The sequence below is a fragment of the Talpa occidentalis genome, unplaced genomic scaffold (assembly GCF_014898055.3).
Source record: "Talpa occidentalis isolate TD23 unplaced genomic scaffold, MPIMG_talOcc4v2.1 talOcc4.14, whole genome shotgun sequence".
Classification (NCBI taxonomy): Eukaryota; Metazoa; Chordata; class Mammalia; order Eulipotyphla; family Talpidae; genus Talpa; species Talpa occidentalis.
In genome coordinates, this window is record NW_023601433.1 from 12,461,198 (window position 1) to 12,488,613 (window position 27,416).

General features: G+C 50.8%; 1 protein-coding gene across 1 annotated transcript in view; it reads right to left on the bottom strand.

Moving 5' to 3' along the window:
- The window catches only part of PCSK6 (proprotein convertase subtilisin/kexin type 6), a 163,098-nt gene extending 155,826 nt beyond the window's left edge, over window positions 1-7,272 (bottom strand). The window contains 2 exon segments of the mRNA XM_037510085.2: window positions 7,010-7,071; window positions 7,074-7,272. Of these exon segments, the coding sequence (XP_037365982.1) occupies window positions 7,010-7,071; window positions 7,074-7,272 (261 nt within the window).
- Window positions 7,273-27,416: the final 20,144 nt, after the last annotated feature.

The following is a 27,416-nucleotide window of genomic DNA, read 5'->3' on the forward strand; positions in this document are numbered from 1 at the left end:
TTCCATCTGAATTGAGATGTCAATCAAATGGGACGGTCTGCTACAAGCTTCAGCCCCAATCTTGTCTGTTCCCCCCAGCACACACACAGACCTCACCCTCTCCCCTCCCCCAGGCTGGCCGTGTGTGCGCATGCCTCTTGGCTCAGAGGGTAAAAGCAACAGTCTCTTACCAACAATCAATACCAGGGAACTAGGTCACAGGTGACTGCTATTCTAGGCTTCCCTCTTGTCCTCCCCAAGCCCCTGACACCCTAGTTGGAACAAGTTCTGGCCCATTATTTACCATCTGCTTAAACTCCAGCCGGTTTCTTGTTGCAAGAACAAGCTGTCTACAGCGTGACAATTTCCCTCCGCTGACAAGTAAATTTTGCAGGCCCACCTGAATTTGGGGCCAGGTATGTCAAGCGCAGTAGCTATTCTATTCTAAGTAAAACTATTTAAAGCAAGTTCAAAATCATTTAAGGCTCTTAGATCTTTTTGGGCTCTGGCAGCCAGCCTGCCTTTTTATGTTCAGACTCAGAACCAACAAATTAGCTCAATACCCCAGGCAAGACAAAAAGGTAAGGAAGGGATAGTGCCTAAGAGCCACCCCTGAGATAAATTATCACTCCAGGAGCTGCAGACACAGGGTTGCTGCGATCAGTTTGTGAGAAGATCTTGTTGTTGTCCTTTTCACATAAACCATTTGCATTTTCTGGGAGTCACCAATGTCACAGGTGACAATAATATAGGCTGGGTTATTGTCAAAGGTCCTTAGGTTAGCACCAAGACCACCTCCACCACCAGATGATGCCAAGGAAAAGTCTGGCTGAGGGAGAAGACAAGGTCCTAGGCTCTGAGTCCATCTCTGTCCATGCAGGCATGCGGTCAGCAGCAAGGATTCCGTTTCTCTAGGTCACCATTTCTTGACATGGCTTAGCCCAGTCTAAGAGGTCTAAGGCTGGGCTTCTTGCCCTGGGCCCAAGACACCTGTAGGACCAAAGATGTGCTTCAGGTGGTCTGGAACACAGTGATGTGTATATGATGTGAATTTTTTTTTATCCCTCTACCCTTTTATTTTTTTAAAGATTTAATTATGCATACAAGAACTGGGGTACAGGCCAGAGGTGTTGGAGGGTGAGAGGATTCATCAGAGATAGAGTGGGGAGCATAACAGGTAGACTGACTGAAATACACTGCTGAGGGGAACAGTGGGTGAGACGAGAGGTCTGCTGCGCCATGTGGGTCAGCAGCCTGGCCGGAGATCAAACTCGTGCTTCAATGGCTATGGATAGCTTCATAGTGCTACATCTTAAACCCTTGCACCACCAGGGAGGGACCCCGCTTTTAAGAGTTCATGTGTATATGTGTATAGGTATAGGTATAGGTATATGTGTACATATGTGTACACAGGCATATATGCACATGTACTTACACATGTACACATACATGCCTGTACACAGGTATACATTATAATATATATTCTGATACGAAGAAAGAAAAGTGTGAAATGCTTTAAGAATTTTAGGCATGTACCTATGTAAGTATATTATGAATTAGAACACTGTCGATAAAGTTTAAAATTCCACGCCTCCATTTTGTTCCCCTCCCTCCCTTTTCAAAGAGGATATATAAGTAGAATTTGATGGGATCCTTTCAGCCCATGTTTTTTTCTTTTTACTAGATGTGCAAGCATTTATCAATAATACAGAATTGCTTAATGTTACATAAACACCATCATAGTCTACATCTGCAACTTGTCTCTTTCACTCAACATTATTTTTGAGATCTATAGATATAGATACTTAATTGGTTAATCCTTTCTCACGACTGTATAGTATTCCATGGCGTGACACTTAATTTCTGCATTCTTCTATTGATGGATACTTAGGGTGTGTTTCCCTTCATTTGAAAAATGCCTTGTGGACATTCCTTGTGCACTTGTGCAAGAGTTTCCATTAGAAGTCTAGATGTGAATTTGCTGATGCAATTCAACCTCACCATGAACTGTCAAATTGATCTTCAGAGTAGTTAACCCCACTGCCACTTCCACCACAGGCAGCTGAAAGTCCTCACTGCTTTACATCCTGGCGGATTATGATACTAACCCACCGTTGTCCACGGGGGCCAACCTGATAGGTGTGAAATGGCACCTGCAGATTGCCTGAGTGGCCCTGCCCCATAACTGCTAGGGATGCTATCCTTCCTCGTGCTCACTGGCCATTTGGATTTCCTCTTTGTCGAATCCCCCATTCGTACACGTCCCCATATTTCTGCCTTATCTTGATCTTTTCCTTATTGATAAATGCAGTAACCTGTGCACTAATCTGTTTGTTACATGTTATAAATGCTTTTCCTAGTCTGTTACTTGCCTTTTAATCCTGTGGCGGGCCTTTGTTATACAGAACTTTTACTTTAACACATTAATCTTTAATCTCTGTTTATTTTTTAATTTGTTTAAAGATTTATTTATTTTTATACAAGAACTGGGGTGCAGGCCAGAGATGTGGGGGGTGAGAGGTTTCACCAGAGAGGGAGTAGGGAACAGAACAGGCAGATTGACCGAAGTACACTGCTGAGGGGAGCAGTGGGCGAGGAGAGGAGAAGTCTGTCCCGCCATGTGGGTTTCTCCCTGGCTGGCCGGGAATCGAACTCATGCTGCAGTGTCAGCAGATATCATAGGTTGCGTCTTAACCCTTGCGCCACCAGGGAGGCCCTACCTGTTTATTTTTTTTTTAATTTTTTTAAAGATTCATTTATTCATAAATAAATAAATAAATATACCTCTGGGGTAAATAGGCCAGAGATGCCGGGTGGTAAGAGGATTCACCAGAGACAGAGTGGGGAGCAGAACAGGCAGACTGACTGAAATACACTGCTGAGGGGAGCAATGGGCGAGTCAGGAGAGGTCTGCTGCGCCATGTGGGTTTCTCCCTGGCCGGCCGGGAATCGAACTCATGCTGTAGTGGCTACAGATTGCTTCATAGGTTGTGTCTTAACCCCTGCGCCATCAGGGAGGCCCTACCTGTTTATTTTTTTTTTTTTAATTTTAAAGATTTATTTATTCATAAATAAATAAATAAATACACCTCTGGTAAACAGGCCAGAGATGCCGGGTGGTGAGAGGATTCACCAGAGACAGAGCAGGGAACAGAACAGGCAGAAGGACCGAAATACACTGCTGAGGGGAGCAGCGGGCAAGTCAGGAGAGGTCTGCTCTGCAATGTGAGTAGCTCTCTGGCCAATCAGGGATCGAACTTGTGTTGCAGAGGCTGCAGGTAGCTTCATAGTGCTGCATCTAACCCCTTGCACCACCAGGGAGGCCCATGTCTCTACCTGTTTAAACTGGTCTTTTTGTAGCTTGTTTAAGAAGTCCTTTCCTCTCCCTACAGCATAGGCATTCCACTATTGTTAATTCTAGAAGTGTCATTTCCATTCTGGTCTTTGAGCCTCTCTGGGATGAACAGTTGTGCGTGTGACATGGGAGCTGACCTTTTTCCCAACAGGAAAGTCTCTTCTTTCAGCACCTTTTATTGCATCCTCCATCCTTCCCTGGCCATTTGTAACTCTTCTGCTCACACATGCAAGTTCCCATCTAAGCCTGGGTTTGAGTTGACTCCACGATGGGTGGAACCTTCATTGGATCAATGTCAGATGTTGGTATCACCCACGCGTATGCTAAGATTTTCTCTCTGCCAGCACACATTCCCTCCTGTTCTTCCTTTTCAGAGTCATCCCAGGTATCCTGGGATCTTACTCTTGATAGGAAATTTAAAATTCACTTGTGTGATATCACATTCCATAAAAAAAGTCCTGCTGGCACCTCAACTAGATTGCACTGAACTGGCAGATGAATTTGGGGGAACCTGTGATAATCAACCTTCCCATCCATGAATGTATCTCTTCATCAGTCAAACCTTCTTTTTTCAACACTTCTTTCAAATATTTTGTAATTTTCTCCCTGAACATCTCACATTTTTTATATTTATTTCTAATACCTAATAGCTTTTATGCCAGACTGAATTACAATTTTGTCTGTCTTCTGAATGTTGCTGATATATTGGTACCTATTGTGGGTCAAGCAACCCAACTTAACTCTTTTATTAATTATTATAGCCTCTAGATTCTCTTGGATTATTCATGCAAATTAGTCATCTTATCTGTCAATAGTGACATTTGACTCTTCCAAAAAGTTTTTCTTTTTTTTTTTTTAATGGTGTGGCTTTATCTGGAGGCTGCAGTGCAATGATGAATGAAAAGAGGGGCCAAAAAGAGACTATTTTGTCTCGTTCCTGGAAATGCATATTCTTCAGTGGCAAGGATCCAGAGTCTGTAGCCAACTCTGAAAGGGATCCATGATTCAAGAAAAGGGATAACCACTGGTCTAAATGACCTCACACCACGTAAAAGAAACAGAATCAGGTTATAGGTTATATGAAAGAAAGTAAAACAATCAAGCCAGAAGCTGGAGCATTGCAAAGACCTAGGGCAGTGAGTCAGGGCAGGTACCAAGCCTACCTCTAATTGCTCTTTAAGGGCTTGGGGAGAGTCTCACACAAAGGATCCCTTAGACCAGAGGAGGCAGAAGGAGACAAAGAGCAGGGAGTCTCATTGTCAGAGGTGACACACACATACTGTGTGGACACCGACAGCTTCCATCCCTTGCTGCACCTCAGTTTACTCATCCATAAATCAAAGCTAATAATATCTACATCTTATTTATGAGTCACAAATTCTCCTGGCGGAAAAAAGCAAATAAGATTTTTAAAGAGTTCTTATTGAGTAGAAGTTGGAATGCTCCAGGCCTTTTCCACATTAGCAGGGCGCTGGAGGAGGTGGGGGCGAAAAGCTGGTTTGGGGATAGAGTACCAGGCCCCTCTTGAGTCATACAGACAGGCCCCCCTCTGAGACAGCTCCTATCCCCAACTGATCCCTCAGTCTGTGAAAGCTTCCGCAATGTCGCCCCAGCACCAGGCCTACCAAGCTAGTGACCAGGCTGTGTGGAGTCAGCCATGGCTGCACTGTACAGAGCTGGGGAGACCTGAGAGACTGACTCCCCAGATGTCCCAGATGGAGGGGGTGCAGGCCAGAAGGAACTTCTCTCCCCCATGCAAAATGAAGACTGCTGACTGCGTGCAAGACACAGCTCGGTGAGTCTGACAGAACGCTCTCAAAGATCTGACATTTTTGACTCCCAGGGACAGGAAATGTCAGGGGGCGTCTATCCTATCCCTCTCTCCTGCAGTGCCCTGGGAGCTCACAGTTCAACCTCTGCTCCCCTCTGTTCTTTTAATTATAGGAGCTAGAAACCCAGGTGCTTTGTAATTGACCGTGCAGTTTAAAAGTCACTTTTAGCTAAAGACAAATCACTGGGCCACCTGGGCAAAGCACTGAAGTGTGGCAGAAGCCGGGGGCCCTGGGAAAACACGAGAAGCAATGAATGGGGATGGAACCCTCAGGAACACGGTCCTCAGTCTGGACCATCAGCCAGGCAGATTTAGCAACTACAGACAGAAGCAAGTCAGTGCTCCCCAAAGGCAAATATTAAATCACAAGATGTTTGAAGAGACTTGCGTGGCTAAAATATCTATGTCCGAAAGATACGACAGCATCCTTCCACACACCCTGGCCCGCCTGGTGAGGTGCAGTTCCAATGGCAGAATCTACTTTTCCGGAAGGCCACACATTTCACGTTATTGGCATCTGAGTTGGACTCCGGATGCAGACAAAATGGCATTTATATTAGGGCCGTACCACACTTTGCTGGCTCCTGTCATGGGTAATGATGAAACTAAATTTAACACTGCCTGGCACTAGGGTTTGAGTTATGAGTCTGCACTTCCCTGTCACTTCACTGGATCCTCTAAAAGTGTAGTTTGTAGGAGATTTGTTAAGTGGACCAAGAGGGCCCTGGTGGGACCACTCATTTCAGCCTGCTGAGCCTGCTCCGCTGGCTGTAAATCAGGGTCAGCCTCATCAGCCTGGACCCCACACTCCCACCCACACCTCTACCCCCAGAAGCCACTCCACAGGGTTGGGGCAGGAAACTGAGACCTGCCTTGGAGGTCCCTTGGAGTTCTGCCCTTTCCAGCCTAGGGCTGTCCTCTCTTGCTCGCTGACAGTACAAGTGACATCTGAGGCCACCAGAGGTCTCCAGGTTCTGGCCAGGGTCACCAGCCCCCACCCCTCCCCGCCTGTGCTTTGCTGCCACAGCACTGAATCATCCCACAGGCGCGCGCAGAACACACGGTCCCCGGCCCTACAGGTGAATATCACAGGGAGAAGTGACTTGTCCAAGGTCACACCACTGGTATCCACCAGCACGCGCAGAGCAGAGGGCCGCTTGGCGACCTAAACCGCGGCAGAAGCTCGGAAACAAAGCAACCTCCTGCGTCCCTTGGGGGGCTGGAGGGGCGGGCGGAGCAGCCCCAGCACCTCCAGCCCCAGCACCTCCAGCCCCGGGAGCGCCTCGGGGTCGGAGTCTGGGGCAAAGCCGCGGGAGCGCAGCCGCCCCGCAGCCCTCCCCGCGCGAGTCGCGGCCGCCGACAGAGCTAGGATCCCCAAACGCCGGGCCCCACGCGCGTCCCCCAACGAGCCGCCCGGCGCCCGGGCACAAGCTCAGGGTCCGGGGCCCCGCGCCGCGCGCCCATCGAAGGGGAGAGTCGGGGCCGAGAGGTCGGAGGGCGCCGGGTGGGCACTGAGGACAGCGCCCCACGGGACGCGGCGCCCCGCCGGGCAGGTGTCCGCGCGGGGCCCCACTTCGGAGCGCCAGCGCCAGCGCCCGGCCACCCCGCTCGGGCAGCCGCCCCGGTGCGCGCCCGGCCCGCGGGGGCCCCCTGGGGCTCCCCTCCGAGCGCCCCAAGCGTCCGGCGCGCCGCGCTCCCGGGCGCCTCCCCGCCGGGCGCCCCCGCCACCCCGCGCCCGCGCGCCCGGGGCCCCCAGCCCCCGCGCCGGCCGGTGGAGGCGCCCCCTCGCGCCGCGCCCGCCCGCGGCGGGGAAAGTTTGGGCGCGCGGGGCCGGCCGCACTCACCTGGCCCAAGTTGAGGTAGCCGTGCGCCGCGGCCACGCGGTCCGCCGCGGCCGGGCCCCCCGCACTTGCACTGCCCAGTGGTTGGTGTAGACGGGGCGCGGCGGCGGCGCGGAGCAGGCGGCGGGCAGCGCGAGCAGCAGCAGCCAGCGCCAGGCGCGCGGCGCGAGCGGCCGGAGCCCGGGCCCGCCGGCACCCCCCGCGTCCGCGGCGGCGGCGATGCGGGGCGGCCGGGGCCCGGGCGCGGGCGGCGCGCGCGGAGGCATGGCAGCGGAGGCTCGCGCGGCGCCCGAGCGGCGAATGCGCCGGGGGGTGGGGTGCCGCCTTTTAAAGCCGCTCCGCGCCGGGAAGCGCCGCCGCTGCGGGCGGGAGCTGGGGAGGAGCAGGCGGCCGCGGCGCGTTCCCGCCCGCGCGGCCCGGGGGCGCCCCTGGGCCCGCGCTCGGGCGGCCGCCCCGGGGCCCGCCGCCACCCCGGGGACCCCGCGGCGGCGCGGGCGGCGGCCGCGGGGAGCCCCGAAACGCCCCCCACCGGGGAACTTCCCGCAGACTTTGGGGCTCTTGGGACGCGGGCCCTGGGGGGGCCCGACCCCACGTGTGCTACTGGGAGCCGGGGGCTCTCCGGGGGCATTTCAGGGGAGTCCCCGCTCCCGGACGGCGGGCTCCGGCCAGCGGCCTCGCGCCCGCGGGCATCCTGCAGGCTGCCTTCTCCCGGAGGGGTCTGGGACGCCCCCCTGGCCTTGCTGGCCTCGGCGTGAGCCCGCGGGGGTGCCGGGGGTCTGGGTTCTGGGAGAAAGAAGCCGCAAGGTGAGACCTGGGCATGGCCTTGTGGGGCCCGGCCTGCCGGACAGGAGGGCCACATGGCGTGGGGCCGGCATTTGGCACATTGGCTGGATTCGGTGAGAGACGGAGCCCCCGGCTGCAGTGGATTCCCGCAGGCAGGCTCTGCAGGCGAACCCCCAAACTGCCCGCTTGCTTGCGTCTGTGGGATGCTTGCCCTGCAGGGCGCCCCACCTGCAAGTGGGCCGCGCAGTCACCGGAGCCGCTTTGAGGATGACGTGAGTTCTTGCCTTACAGTACGCTGTGGACAGACGTTTGTTTTCATGAGCCCAGGCCCGCCACGTGTCCAAGGTGTCCAGGGTGTGGTGTCCAAGGCGTGGAGACTTTTATTTTTAGAGTTTGTAGTGCTTTGAATTTTTTTCATCCTACTTTTTTTTTTTAATCTTTTCCCGACTCCCCAAATTAAGCTCTCTTGGGTGTCTTTGGTTTGTTTGGGGTTTCTTTTCTTGGGGTAGCACTAGTCCGCAACACTATATAGGACCCAGATGCCACCACTGGCACCCACCACCAAGACCTGGTAGTCTTGCACCTTAGTCTGGGGGGCCTCCTCCAGGCCCTGCTCTCCAGCCTCCGGAAGCCTCAATTCCAGACTTCTCGGACTTCTTGTTGGTTTGGTCTGTGACCCTTGGTTTGTTTCTATGTATTCCACATCTAAATAAAACTATTTGTTACTTGTGTTTCTTCTTGTGACTTATTTCCCTTAAGCATCATCCTTTCCAGTTCCACTCATGTTGTCACAAATGGCAACAGTTCATTTTTTTTTTTTTTTTTATAGCTCGTCCTAGTCCATGATGTTTCTATCCCACATCTTCCCGATCCAAGCATCTGTCCAAAAAAAGCCCCCACTGAGCTGGGACCAGTCAGTGGGAAAGTGAGCTGAATCATCCTTGCCCCTGCTCTGCCCGGAGCTACCTGTAGTCCTGAGATGTCTGTGTGGAGCTCTCTGCAGAACACAGAGCTCACCACTCACCTCGGGAACAAGCCAGTGGTGAGAGGTGAGGTTGTCAGGGTCTCACTCCCATCCCCTGTGTTCTGTTGGCCAGAACTGGCGCTCTGTGGAAAGTCAACCCTTCACCCTCATTAATACAAGGAGGGAAACAGAGTAGGCCAAGAAGGCCTTGAGGTGGAAAGAAAACCACTCCTCTGATGGACAGTCTCTCTGGAATGTTCTACAGAATTCGCTGGTCTGAGACTTGGCAGAATGAGGGTAGGTGATAAGGCGCAGGAGGGCGTAGGGAGAGAGCAGGATCGGTGGAACGGCTTCCCCAGGTCTTCTCCAACCTGCCTCTCAGAGGCCCTTTGGTTTCGTAACCCACATGATTCATCCCTTCTGCAGGCGTGAGTCATCCCGAATGGAGGTGGGAGAACAGGAGGCGTGGCGGGAGGCCTGTCAGGGATAACCAGATCCGTGTTCACAGCACTCCTGCCAAAGGCCCCTTGGAACCGGGATTGATTTCCCGCTCGGCCTTCTCCTTTCTACTCTAGATGCAACTTACCCCCCCACCCCCCACCTCTGGTAAGGTGGGTCCTGTTCCTGGGCAGACACTCCAGCCCCGCCCCAGGCTGTAGAATGCAGGGCCCTGTGTCCCTCCTACAGACGCTGGACACGCCCCTGCCCCCTTGATTCAAGGTCAACACAACAGACTGCCCTATGGCAGCAGGCACTGCCAGTAGGACAGAAAGAGGAGCAGAAACCTGATGGCCCCCTGCTGCACCCAGAGCAGGGACACTGGCCTGAGTCAGGGGACTAGACTGGAGACTGTGCTCTGTCACTTAGCAACAATACATCTGGACGACTGTCACCACTCTGGCCCCTGTTGGCCACAGACTCTCAGCTCCATCCTGGATCTCATGTTGTGCTCCTTCAAGCACGTGGCCCTCTTCAACCTACGTTATGAAGAAGCGCATGCCTCCCAAGAGGGTGCCCTCTGACGGCAGTGAGTTTGACAAGCAGAGATAAGATCTTTTCCATAGTAATTTAGTAGATTAAAGGATTCAGACCCTGAACTAAGAGGAGGGTAAAATGCATCTGAATTTTTATTTGGAGGGATCTGGATTTATTCTATTAACAGATCTGGTCCTTTGTGGGGAAACTTTCCATTTGTTGTTCAAGTGCCCGGGTGACATCTTGGCTCCAATGTTGTGGGAAGACCAGCTTCCCAAAATGAGCATCCTAAGTCAAATCGCCTCCTGTGGCGTTCCTAGTGATTTACGCGGTGACAGGATTAGTTCAATCACACTCACACACACTCTGGCCCTTTGCATTGTGATAGGATCTGTAATAAAAGTTGGCTGTCTTCCTGCAGGGAGGGGATTTACTACTGGCTCGGGCTCCAGTGTCCAGATGGCCCTTGAGGGACTCACAGTTGGGATGTAGGTGAAAAGGGTGCTAGTGTGATCTGAGACCTGCAGACCTGGGGAAACACAGGATATGCACCAGAAAGGTGCTTAGAGCCTGGTCATATTGCAGAAGTTTTAGAAAATGCTAGTCCTGAGATGTGATATTTATACTAGCATATTCCATGTCAAACAAGAGGAGGAGGCATCCTGGGGGAGATGTTATTAAATTGTTTGTTCTTATGCCCAAAGCAAGAACAGGGTGCCGGGTGAAGCTAAGGAAAGCCCTATGTTGCCAGACTCACTGGACAGCAGACTTCACACAGGCTCTTCGGGTCTGCTGAAACAGAATTTGACCCAGAGGGGCCTCCCCTGGTGGTGCACCGGTTGAGTGCTGGGCTGCGAAGCTGCCCGCAGCCTCTGCAGCACCGGTTCGATCCCCGGACGCCAGCAAGGGTCTCACATGGTGCGACAGACCTCTCCTGCCACCCGTTACTCCCCTCAGCAGTGTATTTCGTCAGTCTGCCTGTTCTGCTCCCCGCTCTGGCTCTGGTGAATTCTCTCACCCTCCTGTGCTTCTGACTGTACCCAGTGATTGTGTAAATAAATAAATAAATAAATAAATCTTTAAAAAATAATAATTTGACCCAGAAATGGCCTCTATTTAAGCAACAGACACTTAGATCTCTTTTTTACTGAAAAATTGTGTTTTTGGAAATGTGCTATGTTCAGCAGGCCTAGTGGCATCCCTGGAAGAATGCTAGATGGGCAACACCTTCAGGATATTAGAGGCAAGCATGCACGAGGAGAAGGTAGCTGTGCCTTGTGTGTCTCCTCCAGAGAGTGGCTCTTTGTGCTGGGCACAGCAGTACTGAGGTTGTCTCGGCAGCAGAGATACACAGGAGCTAATGGCGCAGAGTCCCTAGCTTGGCGCCTGGCATTGAGTGAGCACTCAACAAATGGTGACAACTGTGGTCACTACTGCCTGTCGGCACAGGGACAGCCCCCATGGGAAGGAATGGGCAGGGCTACACGCTGTCCCTCAATGGGGTTCACAGGCAAGTGAGTCTCCCACCATGCCTAATTGCACATTTTCTCACATTCGAACACCCCTGAAATCAGGCACCATCTCACAACTGGGGTTTTGCCATCACCACTGGCCTGGACTGACCTGAGTTCTTCCAGGAAGGGCTGGCGTTTGCTTCTGCCATTCACCTTGGCACCAGGTCCTGAAACCCCTTGGAGACCACACCAGCCGTGTGACCCTAGGTTGAGGACCAGCAATTATCCAATGATTAGTTCAGGGCAGTTCTCTGAATTTCTTCCTCCTTCCTCCAGCACTTAGGAGGAGCCTGGAGGGTTCCTTGCTGTCCCTCTTGGGGTTGGTTTATTTCTCATGTGTCCTACATAGAAAGCATAGCCTTTACTGTTGCCGCTTTATGGAGACTGCCCATGAAGTGGGACCATGAGACTTCCCAACTTGGACAATTTTTCTTCCTTAGTAATCCATAAAATACTGATGTATCTTCCAATTGAGCGTGCCTCCTAGTTCTGATGACATATGGTATTCCTGCCTTCGAGACAGATTGCAGTAAAGATACCTGTCTAATTCTCTCAAATGTATCTGATCTTTTTTTTTTTCATTTTCTTGTAGCATCATTAATATCCTACAGAAAAGGTACAGAGACAGTGGTATTATTAATGAAAAACTGTTGGGAATCTTTTGGCAAACCCAAGGCTCTTCCATTGCCTGTTTTCAAATGTTCCATTGCCTGTTTTCAAATGTTGCTTTTCCATGCGGAACACACCTGGGTGCTTTGGGCTGCATGCGGTTCACAGGTGACATGCCCTTGGGGCTCATAGAGGCATTGTTGAGACCTGAAAGTCCCTTCCCCAGGTCCAGATAAACGTACACTCACCTCAAGTCCCACCCACAGCTGTTCCCTCTAGCAGTGGTGGGTTGGGGGTCCTTCCTTTCACTCCTCTGCACCCCACCTTCCACAGCGTATTCATGTCCATTTATCTTGGCCACCTCCTCCTGTAGGTTTTGATTCATACGAACTCTACTCCTTTCTGGGGGTCAAGGTATGAAGCAGCTTGATGGTCATTCCACTCATTGCCTCTCTGGACGGACCCTTATGTCTGGATCCTCGGTGCTTAGGGAGAAGCTTGGGAATACTGCTTTCCCTATAGAACAACTACCCTGGACCTAACAATTATGTATCTCAGGCTCCTGTCATAAACTCCTGCATGGAAATTCAGTGTCAAAGAATTTGGGAGCAGAAAAAGCTGAAACTCCCTGAAAAAGCTAACAACTCCCAACTCAGGATAAGAGCTTGTCAGTGTACCTGATACCCTTTTTGTGTTGGCTGCCAGGAGGCTCAGAAAATCACAGTTGTTAATTTGCTGGGTGCAGCAGTGGCAGGATGCCCTTGGTTACAAGTTAGCAATCGAATTGCCACCTGAAAGGAGCAGGGACAATAAGCACATGTCATTATTTCAGGAACAGGAATTTGGAGATCGGTGGGTCCAGGGCAGTTAATTCAGCAATCCAGCCATATCAGGACTCAAGATAGCTTTTCTATACTTTGCTGGCTTTCTCCTTAGCCCAGATAACTATCCCCAGCATTTTATCTTCTCAAGATAGTCTCAAGGAAAGAAGGGCAGAAGTAGAGATACCCAGAACCCTGGCGCACCAACCCTCAGGCTCCACAGACCAGAGCAGGGTCATAGACCCACCCCCTCTGCCCAATAATCATTGACAGGTTGGTTTGTAACCTCTTGGTTCACTCCTGGGGAACATTCCTCTAGCACATCACCACCCCGGGGAGTGAGACCAGAGTTCTCTTCGCAAGAGGCAGCTCCAGGAAGGCTGTCGGGTGGCCACCTGGCGGGGACAGTGAGTCCCTCCCCTCTGTTTCCTTGTATCACCTTTCTATGGCATCTATTAAGCTCACTGCAGACTGCAAATGAGTATTTACGGGAAGGAGGGAAGAGAGGAAAGAGTCGGAAGGCAGGGAAAAGGAACAGGGGACGGCGAGAAGAGAAAGAAGGCTTGAATATTATTTAGAGAGAATACATCCTACAAAAATAACACAAATCAGCTTTCAGGAGTTACAAGCCTGCCCCCCACCACCCCCTCAAGCTGAACAGACCCTCAGGGATAGCGTTCATATTTTTAAATCCAAACCCAGCAGGGGACGTGTGTCGTACACGTGTAATCTAATCACACGTGTGTGAAGACGTCACCTGGGCTCCAGGGTGAGTTTTCGCTCTCAGACTAAGCACTGTTCCCAGGTGAGGGGCCCTGGGACCTGGGTCTCGCCTGTAATCAGGACAAACGGGGAGAGGCAAGAGATGGGGGTGTGGGGGTTGCAGTCATCAGGGGGGAGGAGACCTAGAAAACAAGTGCTTTGTGAACAGGAGTTGCCCGGGGAACAGGAGTGTGTGCACAGGTCATGGGAATCTGCTGGGACAGGACACCAGGAGGTGGCTGGTTGCCTGGGGCCAGGAGCTGGCTGCCTGGGTGCTTCCTGGAAAGTTCTCTAGTTCCCACCTCACCTTCTTCCCCCCCCCCCCCCCCCCCCCCCCGCCCCAGGAAACCAAGGCTAGATGGCACAAACACTTCTTCTCTGACTTCCTGCCTCCCCAGCACTCTCTGAAGCTGCCCTCCCCTGCCGGCCAGGCTCCCAGGAAGCCCTCTCCCAGGGATCTGGTGCTGGGACCCGCCCACCCTCCTGACCATTGCTCGGCATTTCCTTTTTCCAGCTCTTTCCCCTCAGTGGCACCTTTACCAGAGCTCCCCCACCCTAGAGAGGCACCCTTACCTTTACTGCTCCTCACACCCCCTCTCGCTCTCTCCTGCCTTCCAGCCAAGCTCCTAGGAAAGGCCACACCGCTCCACTCCCCACAAGAGATCACCCGGGACCCAACTCTCTGTGGACTCAGCACCTGCACCTGCAGCTGGAGAAGGAACAAAATCACCCCAGTATTCCACGCCATTACTTCCCCCGCCCTGCCCACTGCCCTCTCACCAAATGCTCCTTTCTCAAGGACTGGCTCTCCCCTCTCTCCAGCTCCCACCAACCCAGGCCAGCTTCACTCTCAGGCGATGGGCCACTTCCTTCTTATTGTCTGTCTCAGAAGAGACCTCCCTCATTGAAGCCCACCCTGCCTTCCCTGCTCCTGTTCCTCCTTGTCCCCACTGAGGAACCCCTCCAGGTCTGTGTGGGCCCCAGCCTTTCTCAGTTCTCAAGGGCGCCCTCCCTGCACCCACTGCTGAATGGTCTCTGCGCACTTGTCCCTGATGACTTTGCAGGAGGCAGTGACCCCCGGGCACTGCCAAGCAGGCTGCTCATTGTTACCCATCTCCAAATCTCTCCCCAGTGACCCTCCCTGCCCGCACCCTTCACAGCAAAACAAAACTCCCAAGAAGAGAGTTGCCTTCACCCACTGTCTCCATTTCTCTATTGCTCTTTCTTATCCCCTTCTGTCAGGCCACCCCACGCTGCCCCCACCCCACGCTCCCCAGCAGCCAGGCTGCTCCACCCAGGGGTCAGCCTCAGGGCCGGCCTGGGGGGCCCTTCGCTGCATTGCGCCTGTCCTTGAAGATCCTCTGTGACCCTTGGACACCCCCACCATCCTGGTTCCCCTCTTACCTCAGAGGCTGCTCTCCTTAACCTCCAGTGCCATTTCCTTTTTAGCATGGAATACCCCAAGCCCTTTTTTCCCCTCTCTGATCCCCATTGTCTCAGCCATTCACTGTGGTGGCTGTTACATGCGGATGTCTCTCCATGTGTATCACCCGCATGAACCTCACCCCCAGCCTCCAGAAGGTCGGCGCCAGCTCCGCGTGACTGTCAGAGGCTCATCACACACTGACTCCTGATCATCCCCGTCCCGTCTCCCCCACCACAGTAAAGGCCCCCTTCCCATGGCTCGGACCCCCGTGTGCCCCCTCGCTGCACTGTCAGTGAACCTGGTGGTCTTTACCTTCAACGTGTGTCTGGTGTCTGACCATGGCTCCCACTTCCACTGCCACCTAGGCCCCCACCTTCACCTCTCATGTGGTGTGACTCAGGGCACCCCTGTGTGCCTTCCCCATTCTGCCCTGATCCCCTTGATCAGCAGGGGGCTGTGTAAAAGCTCAGGGCAGGGGGCTGTGTAAAAGCTCAGGGCAGGGGGCTGTGTAAAAGCAGGCTGCTCCTGGGCTCACCATGCCCCCCGGCTCCAGTGTCAAACACAGCAAAACCCACAGTCCTTACAACATCTCCCCACTCACAAAGGGGTCGACCAGACACCAGAAAAGCAGTGAAGTGGACGATCTGGACTGCCCAGAGGAAGTGAGTTTTAAACTGAAATAAATGAAATAAACAGGAAATGGCCAGATGATGGGACCATCAGTGAGGTCTAAGTAGGAAAACCAGTACTTACAAGGGAGGGAAGCGTGACCCTGGTGAAGGAGAAGCTGAGACAAAGGAGTCATCCAAGAGCAGCGCAGTCGCCCCCAGCCCCAGGTGGGTTACCCGGAATTTACTCAGCTCCAGACAAATGCCCAACAGTGGGGGGCAAACATATGCAAAGGTCCTGAGGTTGGAAGAAGCTTGGTCTAGTGGCAGAGAGAGAGGAGAGTTGGGAGCACTGAGGGTGGCATCAGACAAGACAGGAGGTCCAATCAGAGGCCGGACCGTGACAGCTTCATCAAGAATTTGGACTGGGGGCCTCCCTGGTGGCGCAGTGGTTGAGCGCTGGGTTGCGAAGCTGCCCACAGCCTCTGCAGTGCCAGTTCGATCCCCAGCCTCCGGGGGAGGGTCCCACATGGCGCACAGACCTCTCCTTCCGCCTGCTGCTCCCCTCAGCAGTGTACTTTGGTCCTTCTGCCTGCTCTGCTCCCTGCTCTGGCTCTGGTGAATTCTCTCACCCTCCCGCGCTTCTGACTGTACCCAGTGCATGTATAAATAATAAATAAAAATAAATCTTTAAAAAAAAAAGAATTTGGACTGGATCCCAAGGGAGTAGAAAGCAGAGGAGGGAGACTCTCGCTGTCACCACCAGCCTAGCCTAGTGGCTCTCAAGCCTGTATCCGCAGCCTTTTTCATTGTGAGAAAGCCACACCTTGGTTCCTACATCTTTAGTTTTTTGCTCAAAATCTCCACTGTCCTGGACCCTGACCTCAAACCCAGGGGATCTACACAGGATCTGTACCTACACCCCACCCAGACCCTGCCTGGACGGTTCCCCGTGGCATGCGTGGACATCTCATTTCCCCCGTGACACGAGGGGTCTGTCTGACTCCTCCCACTCTTACCTGGCCCCTCCTCCCCACCCAGATCCTCACCATGCACCTGCAGGCCATCCTGAGAATCACCCATGGGTCTCTCTGGCTCCTGGCCACTGCCCCCTCGGCCCACTGTCCTGATCTTCGTTCCCAGGCATTCTTGTGACTGCTTAGACCATGCAAGTCTCTGCGGCCAACAGGGTGGAGACCAAACTCAGGGCCCAGCCCTCCCGGCCTTCAGCAAGCTGGCTGGCGCTGTCTTTCTTGCTCTTCAGGCCGGGGCAGCTCAGCTCTCGCCAGTCCCTCCCAGCATGCCTTTCTCCACTCTCCTCCCGCACCCTCAGATTCCTCTGGCCTGCCTGTGCAGTGTGCCACCTCCTCCATGAAGCCTTCCTCCCCATGCCCCAGTGCTCTCCCTCTCTGTCCCAAGACATAGTTGCTCACTCTGGCCACATTGTCTTATGTTTCTGGTCCCAACTGTCATGACTGATTGTGGAACCTGAAGACCAATGGGGGCTGGACCTTGGCAGTTGCTCTCATCTCCCCAGACTCCCTGGACGTCTTTTCTTTTGGTAAGATGAACCCTCAGACCCAGCAGAGCTTGTTCTGCTCCTATTTAAACAAAGTAGAACCCCTGGCCTACTATTTTCCTACAGCATCGTTTTCCAGGTCCTTGGAGAAGGGATTGGCTAGTGTGACGTAGGCAACCAGGAATATCCATTGGTATTAAAAAAAAAAAATCCATTCAAGTCCTTGATTTTTCCTATACATGTGATAGCCAGCTTTAATCCTAAACATCATTCCTTCCTTGTTATCTTCCCCTCCAACCTGGGTCACAGTGACTTTCCTACTAGAAGAGAAGGCCTGATCAGGGACCCCCAGGGGTCAGCAGCAGCCTCTGAGGACACAGGACCATGGCAAAGAGAGTCTGGGCTGGGTCAGTTTGTGCTGAACAGCTCTGGCCCCAGAGCTTGCTTAACTGAATCTGTGGGTGCAACAAATCCACCAAGGGCCCAGTAGAGGGGAGAAGGGGTGACTAAGAGGCTCCAAGTGGTAAAACAAAGGCACCCCATTCCTTTCCACATGCTGCAGCCACATTCTGCTGATTTTAGCCTTACTTCCTGTGGGATTGCCTCAGCGTGGGCCTGCAGCCCAGCTTCTGGGGAAAAAGAGGTATGAGCTCAGGGCTGAGCGTGGAATTCCACAGTACTTACTGGCTACATGACCTTGGGGAGACCATTTATCCCCCATGCCTCTGTTTCCTCCACTGTCATGAGACCAAAAACGGTACCACCTAGTGGTGGGCAAGTGAGGTCGCCTTTGCAAGTTGGCAGCAAGCCCCTCTGGGACGTGCGTGTGTCCTTGGCTTGGCAGATGCCAAGTGGTTGTGGGGACAGCAGAAGCGTGGGGGGCAGTGGGCACTGTGCCCAGTTACATTAAACATTACCAAAACCTAAATGTTTCCTGTTCTCTTGCTTGGATCTACACGGTGGATTTAGGGCTTCCAAAAATCCACTTGAGGCTTTTTATATACTAGTGACTATTTATAGTCTAAACTCCCCCAAATCCCCAACCCAGCCAAAATCATGCCTGTATGTTTTTTCTTTACCCAAACTCACCTGCAGTGGAGAACACAGCTGCATGACCCAGGGCGCTGGCAAGCCCTTCAATCTTGTTCCTCCAGAGGAGAGACCAGGGGTTCCTCTGTCCTTTGCGGGGTCTGCCACGCTGAAACCTCAGGGTCACCTGCCATTGTGTCCAGTTGCCCACCCCCCAAAAGCAACTCATTCCTGCCCCTCAATAATGTCCTTTTTAAAAGGTTGAAAATTTGGAAACCAAACATTTCTGTGGTTCAAATGATTCTGTGTTGGTTCTGTTTTCTGGGCGGAGGCCAATTTCCATATTCTTTGTCTTTCTTTTTGGAACCCCTTCTCTCTCCTGTCTGTAAAATTGATCTTCCATTAGAAAACAGCCAAATGGAACTGTACCCCCTCACCTGAGGAGGGAGACATCACGTGTCACATGTGTCACCTGTGACAGGTGTGCCTGTCATCAAGAAAACCTATTTCAGTTCTTACCTTTAGGGACCTTCTCACTCACGGTCAAGTTCTGTGGCCCTTGACGCTGAGATTTAGTGCAGCACACAACATGATGGGAAGTGATGCCACAGAGAGGTAGGGGTGTCCAAGTGGAGCAGAATTGCTCAGGCAGGAGTACAAAGAGGCAGCAAAGCACTGTGGTTAGAGCACAAAGAGCAGCAAAGCACTGTGGTTGAACTGTTGTAGAGCAACCCCCATACAAAACGGGGTGCCTGACTGTGGGTCCTCACCCGCGCGCTTAAAAGGACTTATCAATGCTCTACTGCAGGCACACGGGAAAGGTTAATAAAAGGTTTATTTACAAGGGAAGGGGAAATGAGGAAATGTACAGCTCTGGGAGAAAAGTGGGAGACAAAGTTTTAAATGAGTCCTACCCAATCCGCTGATCGGGAATCCCAAAATGGTGCTCTCAGAGTTGGCCGCCAGCCAGGAGCGGTGAAGCCAGGAGGCGAGCGATCGCGAGCCAAACAGAGCCCAAGGCCCACGTGTTTGGTTTTTATATCCAACCTGGCTGCCCAACTCCACCCTCAGGTCCCAGCCACCCTCCCTTGGTGGTGATGGCATTTGTCTTTCCCAATGTCTTGATGGCTTTAGTCTGGAGTGGGGGTGGGGTCCGCCAAGCCTGTATGGGATTAACTCAGGACATCATTTCCCCCTAACAATTCCCCCCTTTCACTTAACAGAACTGGCCACCTGGGTTCTCATTCCAGCTCTGCCACTTCCTAATTGTGACTTTGGGCAAGTCAGTCACCCTCTCTGAATCTCAGTTTTCCAACTCCACTTGTAACAGACATAATAATCATATTCTCCTGGAATAAGTACAGATAGAAGGCCTGGCCCATGCCTTGCGCTTGTATAGCATTATGTAAGTGCTACTACTGTAAGGGCCAGGGGCTGATGACCTCTGACTGCCACTCCTAAGCGTGGATGGTGCTGGAAGTATCTGTGTGTGCAGCTGTGTTAGTGCAGATGTGCTCTGGGTTATTCAGCTCATGGTGACAGCATTGCCTCTCCACCAGAAATGACCCTCCTCCTCCCAGACCTAGGAGGGGCATATAGTCTGGGGGAGGGGAGGGGTAGGTTGAGGGACATCAGCCCCTTGCCCGATAAGGAGGGAAAGAGATAAGGAAGAAAGAAAGGAGGCAGGAGTGGCCCAGAGGGCAAGACGCAAAATTTTCTGAGGCCTCTGAAAGGTTTTCTTTGGGTCTCATTTGTTTTTAAAACCGCCCTGTGCAGTGGTTATCATTTCTCTATTTTTACAGATTAGAAGGCTGAGGCTCAGGGAGAGGAAGGACCTTGTCTGAGACCTCTGATCCCTGGAGGCTAACTGCACTAGTGAAGGTTCTAGAGGAGTGATGATTTGGGGTGGGGGTTGGGGCTGAGCACACAAGTTAAAATCAGAGGAAGGAAGCTGAGAAAGGCCCAGAGGTCCCTGTCCTTCCTGTCAAAGAGCGGAGAGGTGCTTGGATGAAGATCAAGCACAGAAGCCTTGCCAGAAGGGAAAGCAGAGATCTCCAGCTGGTCTACCCAGGGTGAGCGGAAACCCCAGACAGGTCTGGGGAAGACTGGTCATCAGGTCCAGTGGAGCCTGGGGCTCAGCAGGTCACAGTGTCGCCCCCTAGAGGAGACAGGAGGTCGCAGCTAAGGCAGGCAGGGCTTCCAAGCTCAGGAACTCCAATAGGCTCACCTCTGCCTCCCACCAAGCTTTTGCCTTGATTCTTTCTCTTACTCTCCAGACACCCCTATCCTGGAGAACTCGAGAAATTGAGCCCCTTGGGTGGCAGCAAAATAGGATCTTTGGGATGGAAAGCACGAGGATGCACCAACTCCCTTGTCACTTTGTGTTTTTTAAAGATTTATTTATTCATGAGTACAAGATCTGGGGCACAGGCCAGAGGTGTGTGTGGGGTGTGTGTGTGAGAGGATTCACCAGAGACAGAGTGGGGAGCATAACAGGAGGATTGACTGAAATACACTGCTGAGGGGAGCAGTGGGTGAGACAGGAGAGGTCTGCTGCACCATATGGGTCAGCTCCCTGGCTGGGAATCAAACTTGTGCTGCAGTGACTGCAGATAGCTTCATAGTGTTGTGGCTTAAGCCCTTTTGCCACCAGGGAGCCCCTCCCTTGTCACTTCTAGAAGCAGCGCTGTGGCCACATCCGAGGATGCTATGTTCATTCTTTTGATGGCCCCTGCTGAAAGACAAATCACTTTCTGTCTATTGAGGGGCTAGAAACATCTTTCTGTCCCCAATGATTGTTTAGGAGTGAGTGAAGATTACCCCTGTCAGTGGCATTTGCGAATTGAATTATATCTTCTCCTTAAAAAAAAGAAAGGAAAAGTCTTCTTTCTGGGGCGGCATTCAGATGCCCCTGAGCTCAGCCATCCAATATGAATATTCTCTTAAAAATAAAAATTATGGTGCACTTAAAAAGGACCATGTTATGTCAGCACTGGTGATAAGACAATTTATTACTGTCTACAAAAAGAGGACTCTAATGACGTGGTAGAAGCTGTCTCAGTGGGCTGTAAATTATGAGCCATTTTTTCACTGGTGGAAATATTCCTCCTGTCAGTCACCACACTCTTCTCTTGACGGGCCAGCGGGCAGTGGGCATAAGCAAGAATTACATGCCCATTACCTACAAGAGCTGCCCCCCTCTGCTCCCCCAACTCATCCCCACCAGACACCCATACCCTCATAGGACATCTCTAATCACATCCTGGGTACATGAGGGTTTTTTTTGTTTTTGTTTTTTGACAAGAAAAAATAATAACCATTATTCTATTAACACAAAAAAAAAAAAAGAAAAAGTAGAGTTTGGTCAAAGAGGAGCTGGGTCAGAATCCCTCGTCAGACCCCCTGACTCCCTTTGCCTCTCTGAGCTTCATTTTCCCCTGGAGAAAAATAAGAGCTGGGCTGAAAGGGTGAACCAACAGAGAGAGCCCGTGGTGTGTTGTTTTCAAGGTGGTGAGCCTCCCAAACTGGGAGGGATTCAAGAAGAGTGGGGTGGGGGTGGCCCCTGAAACTGTTGCAGATGTTGAAGAAGGGCTTCTTCACCCTCCAGGAAGCTGGACTCCCAGGGTCAACTCCATAGTTCCAGAATTCAGTGAAAATAGCACTGAATCCCATTTTCATCTGACCCGACCCCCACCTCCAGCAAAGCCCACACCTTTCTCTCTAGGACTCGCCAGCTTCCTGAAACAACCTGTATAACTAACTAACTCCATCTTGTGAGAGCTGCATTTTAAGTGCCTCCGAAAAGTAGGTTTTCTGCCTGAGATGGACTGGATGCACACAAACAGATAGCGAGGCACACAAGAAATCCCAGTGTGGATAATCGCTAAGCAGTCAGTATGATTAAATATAAACATGTCTCTTGTCTATGTGATTCTGGGTTAAATGTTTTCATAGATGCCCATATAATTTGAGTTTCAGATAAACAATGAAAAAAAATTAAGTATAAGTATCTCTCCTACACTATTTGGGATATACTTATACACATAAAATTCTTTGCCAGTTATCTGAAATTTAAATTTACCCAATCGGTATTTTTATTTGCTAAATCTAGTAACCCTAGATATGTGTGTGTGTGCATGCGTGCGTGTGTGTGTATGTGTGTGTGTGTGTGTGTGTAGGGGGCAGGGGTGAGGGCTGGTGGGATCAAATCCTAGAACAGGAGATGGGGAAATGTATGGCTCATATTTTAAGAAATAACAGGCTAAAGTTTCGGTTAAACATTCAGAACACTTATTGATGGGGCCAGGAATGAAGGCAACTCAAATCATTCAAAGTGTCTTGCTGAGCTCAGATACAGTCCATTAGGCATCTAGAAGGAATAAAATGAAACAAAAATAAATACAAATGAAGAGACAGAGGGAAAGAGAGATGAAGACTGCAGGGATCGTTGACCACAATCATAGCCCTCGGGCCTTGTGTGATAGGCACCCTAGTGGGGGCGGGGGTGACCTGTGTGTGAGTCCTCGCCCCTGCACTCTCAGGACAAGACACAAAAGGATACAAAAAGAGAGAAAGAAAGAGAGAGAAAAGGTTTATTTGCAAGGAGAATGAGAAGAGGAGGAAGAGCTAGTGCAATCAAAATTGTAAAAATAAAAAAAAATTTTTTAAATCAAAATCAAGTTTCTTCCATGGAGTAAAATCAATTCCCCAAATGGCAGAGCGCTGTCAACAGAGGTCACATGGTGCCAGAAGCCATGCTACATGCTTTAGACTTCGGAAGGAGAAAAAAAAATAATAGAGCAATTACCAAGGACAGCTCATGGCTTTATTCATCACTTGAGCGTTTCTAGTGTTCACTAGAAAGTCAGACCTGGGGTATTCTGCAACAGAAGCTGAAAGAGGAAAAAAAAATGGAAGGTTTTGCTTTCTCATAAGCAAATATTTCAAGTCTTCCACAGGTTCAGAAAACCAATGGGTTTTGTTCTCTGGAGCATCACCTTCCCAAGGCTTTCTCTACTCTAGTGATGCATCTATTGATGCAAGTTTCAAAGAAATGCAAGTGGTTAATAAAACATCATAACAATCAGTTCATTTCTCCGACAGTTGAGGTTGGGCACGTCACTCTGCCAGGTCTTGAGTAAGACCTGATCACCTGGTGTGAAAGGACGCAGTGGTTCTGGAGGCAGAAAGAGGCCAGAGAATGGAAAGTTATGAATTACAGCTAAAATTTCCCAGATATGTTGTTCGTATTGTTTGATTCTATCTTCTTGTTCTATGTCTGGTGCAGTGTTCAAAACTGAAGAGTAGTCGTTATTTTGCTTTTGCTTGAATTTCAGGAAATTAAAATGTAGTACGTTAAAGGGGAAAATAAAGGATGAGTAGAATAAGAAGGAAAAAAGACATGTTAAGATATACGCCAGCAGTTCTGTGCATGTTGGAAGAAAATACCTCTCTAGACTAAGGGAAATGCAAATATAATTCCATCTTCTTTAAACACTTTCAGTACAACCACAAATCCTGAAGACTTGTCTTGTCTTCTTTGTCTACAGCTGGCATGAGATTTGCACAATGCTGAAGAGTGTATAGCTTCACACCACTCACACTCTCAGCTCATGGGAATGGCAAAAGTAAATTCCAGAGTCTGATAACTGAATTTCTTTTGCACAGGCACCCCCTGTACCAGATCTTGGGCAAGTGTCAGCTGGGGTCACCAGGAAATTCTTCTGGTAGCAAAATGTGAAGTCTTCAGGTTGGGAGTGTCCCTTGGTGCACCGATCAAGATCTGATGCACTGAGGGTGGAATTTATGAGCACGGGGCAAAACTGACAGGGTTTCTGAGAGAGATTTGCATGATAGGTCATGCAAGTTCCTCTTCCTTGCAAAAGCACTGATTCTTTTTTAAAAGTTCATTCTTTCTACTTCCTCCCACATCCCTTCTCTGTTTTCCTAAACCCTGTCCTGTCTTTTTTGTGAAAATGGTAGCCAGTTTAGGTCTTTTTTCTTGTCTTGCATTGTACACTCTAAAGGCAATACCCACCAATTGGAAGGACATCTCTCCAGCACTTTCTTTTGGTTATAACCTTGGTTTAATTTCCTGCTTATAATTGGCCTACTCTGCCTAATGAATGTCATAGTAATCATGCCGGTATTTTCTGGAATATCTGTGCACTTTAAGTTTGGATAATCCTTTCAAGAAAATCAGTTGGAAGCTCATTGGCATTTTGCTGAAGCTCCAGTATCTTTTATTTTTTAAAGATTTATTTTATCTATATATACAAGAACTTCTTGCCAGAGGTGTGGGGGGTGAGAGGATTCACCAGAGACAGAGTAGGGAACGGAACAGGCAGATTGACCAAAGTACACTGCTGAGGGGAGCAGCGGGTGAGATAGGAGAGGTCTGATGTGTCATATGAGTTGCTCCCTGACTTGCCAGGGATCGAACACGTGGTGCAGTGGCTGCCAATTGCTTGATTGCTCTATCTTTAACCCCTGCGCTACCAGGGAGGCCCAAAACTCCAGTATCTTAAGAAAACTGTTTTGTTTAGACATTTTCCACCTCAGCCCTACTAATAAGCACCTCTTAGTATTCTAGCCTTTCCATTACTCCACTACTGGGGTCCCAGTTAGGGTCTACCATTGGGACAGTCCTTTCTGGTTCCAAGGTTTCTGGATCCTCCTGGTGGAGACAATGAGTCACTTCACTTGCCCTCCCTAATACCATCTCTCATCAGACATTTAACAGTGGGCCTCCCCGGTGGCACAGCGGTTGAGCGCTGGGTTGTGAAACCCGGCACACGGGTGAGGGTCCCACATAGCGCGCAGACCTTTCCTGCCACCTGCTGCTCCCCTCAGCAGTGTACTTCGGTCCTTCTGCCTGTTCTGCTCCCCGCTCTGGCTCTGGTGAATTCTCTCACCCTCCCGCACTTCTGACTGTACCCAGTGCTTATATAAATAAAATAAATAAATCTTTTTTTTTTTTTTTAAAAAAAAAAAAGCATAGTAACATGGATTGCACGTTCACCCAGGTAGACCGATGGGACACAAAAGAGGCGAACAAATTAGCCATCCTTTTAGATCCCGCTGTTATAGATGGACACAATTTTTCCAATTCAGGAGGTCGCCGGTGGAAAAGGAATATACGGCCAATAATGTCCCAGAGGCTGCCCCTGTTTGTTTACTCCACCATCAGGTACTGGGGAAGAGGGAACTGTCCTACCCCAGGGCAGCCTCTTTGACTAAATTGGGCACCCCATCTGGAATGAGGAGAAGCCATGTAGTCCTATCCTGGCAAGGGAGGACAGCAAGGCCTGTGGATCCTCTGCAGCCGCCACAGGAGAGGCGCTGGGCTCTTGAAAGGAATTCTTTGCCAGTGGCAAAGTTCAGAGTTCCCAGGAAGTGACGGTTCTCCTCTTTCTTCCCTTGTGCAGCTATGGGGGTAAGGGAAATGCTGCCCCCCTCTTCTCTGTGCCATCAAGTTGGTCTCTCTGCCTTTGCTACATCTAATTTAAGGAGGGTGGTCAGAACTTATTCTTGCAGCTCTCGGTCCGAGGAGAAGGCTCACCTCTCTCAAACCACAAACAACATGCAAAGTGCTGAAATACACACCCGAGAAGATCCTGGGAAACATGAGTTTTAAGCTAGAGGTTGAAATCAAGCCCCGTATGTATAACCACAGGAACAAAATCATACAGCCTTTATCTGATTACCCACCGCAAAATAAAAAAAAAAAACAAAAAACCTTAAAATACAAAGGAGAACTGCCTAAACTAACAATTGAACCCATGTTTAAATCAAAGGCACAGAGAGATTTACCAAGGCAATCACCTCTAAATTAGAGACAGAAAAATCCTACTGTGTATCCCACAGTCCAAATGCGCTTACAGTGAACCATGCAAGGAAGGATCCTTTGGGCTGGTCAGCTGTGAGCGTGATTCCCACTGTTGGGCCCCAAGTTGTTACAGGTACCCCGAACGTTCCAGCTTTGTGTGGATGCTGCAGGTAAGACCAGAACAGCCTCTCCCTCCTCTGCAGTGCCCTTGAAGAGTCTAGCTCAGTACGTGAGAGTCCTGGGGCAGCTCAGAGCACGGAGGCAGGAGGCCAGGGGAACACATGCTGCCCTTTGCAACTGGGACCCCAGCACTGAGGAGAAAATGCTAACGAAGTGGTCCTCTAATCCTAAATGTTAGGTTGTTGAAGTAAAGGGGGAAAAGGGCAGGGTTAAGGGCTATTAACTGCAGTTCCTTATTAACCAGCCCTTCCGAGGATCATTAGAATAATGACAATGTTCAGACTGTCAACGCCAGGGCCGGAAGGCTTCCCCAGGGCCACCCGAGCGGTGGGTTAAATGGAACTCCTGAGAAGGTATTTTATTAAACTATTTTCTAATTATCTGGAACTCGGGTGTATGTCTGCTGTGCATAGTAATGTGCTAACCACAAATTTTGACCAAACAACACTTTGCCAGGTTACTAGAGGGCTGGACTCAAAAGTCCTTTCTAATCTGCATTATTTTGTGTTTCTTGCTCAGAGAAAAATGATGGAGCAAGGCAGAGAAGCATGGAACAGGCTGTTCCCAAACGGGCATGTTAAAAAGCAAAGAGCTATGGAAATGTCACAAACTTTTGCTAGCGGCCCATTACTTGAAGGCTTTTCCAGCCAAGCGCACCTTTGGTGACATGTTCTCCCTCCTCCTGCTCCATCTGCAAGGCTGGGGGGCTCCTAGCTGACAGACACTGGGGAGTGGACCAGGCTCTGGCAGGTAGATCACTCCTGGTGCCCCAGAAGCAGATAGAGTGTGATGTGCCAGTGGCAGTAACAGGGCCCTTGACCCAGTAATTCTCCCACAGCCTCGATTCTGCTTAGTTCTGCACATGCCTCACGTGAAGTCAATGCGGCGTCGTCTCAGTTTAAATGACACGGCGGTGCCTGAGAACCACCAAGCAGAACACCCTCCCCAGGAGCTTTCTGCACAGATGCCAGGCGCCGGATCCAGTGCACTGACTGACCCTTTGGGAAAGAATAACCCCGGGGTCATGAAAACCAACAAAAACACAATCAGGGCAAAATCCTAAGTGTTAGTGGAAGAGACAATTCTGAAAGTTGCCTAAAAGAGTTAGTAAGGTGGCCTGTGTTTTAGGCCAAGGGAAAATTTGCCTGTGGAATATGTACATGACCTATAGGAATTCCCCCTGCCTCTGAAAGCCCAGATCTAATTCAAAGGTTCAAGCGCTCACTGTTGCTGAAACCCCAAGGTCTCCAGGCTGCCCTTGTGGTCCTGATGCAAGCTGGTTGGGGAGGTCATTTGAGGGGGTTGTGCCCACATGGTGGTGAATCTATAGCCATGGAGACTCACCTATAGTATACATGTTTTGTTTCCACTGAAGTTCATATTTTGTTCATT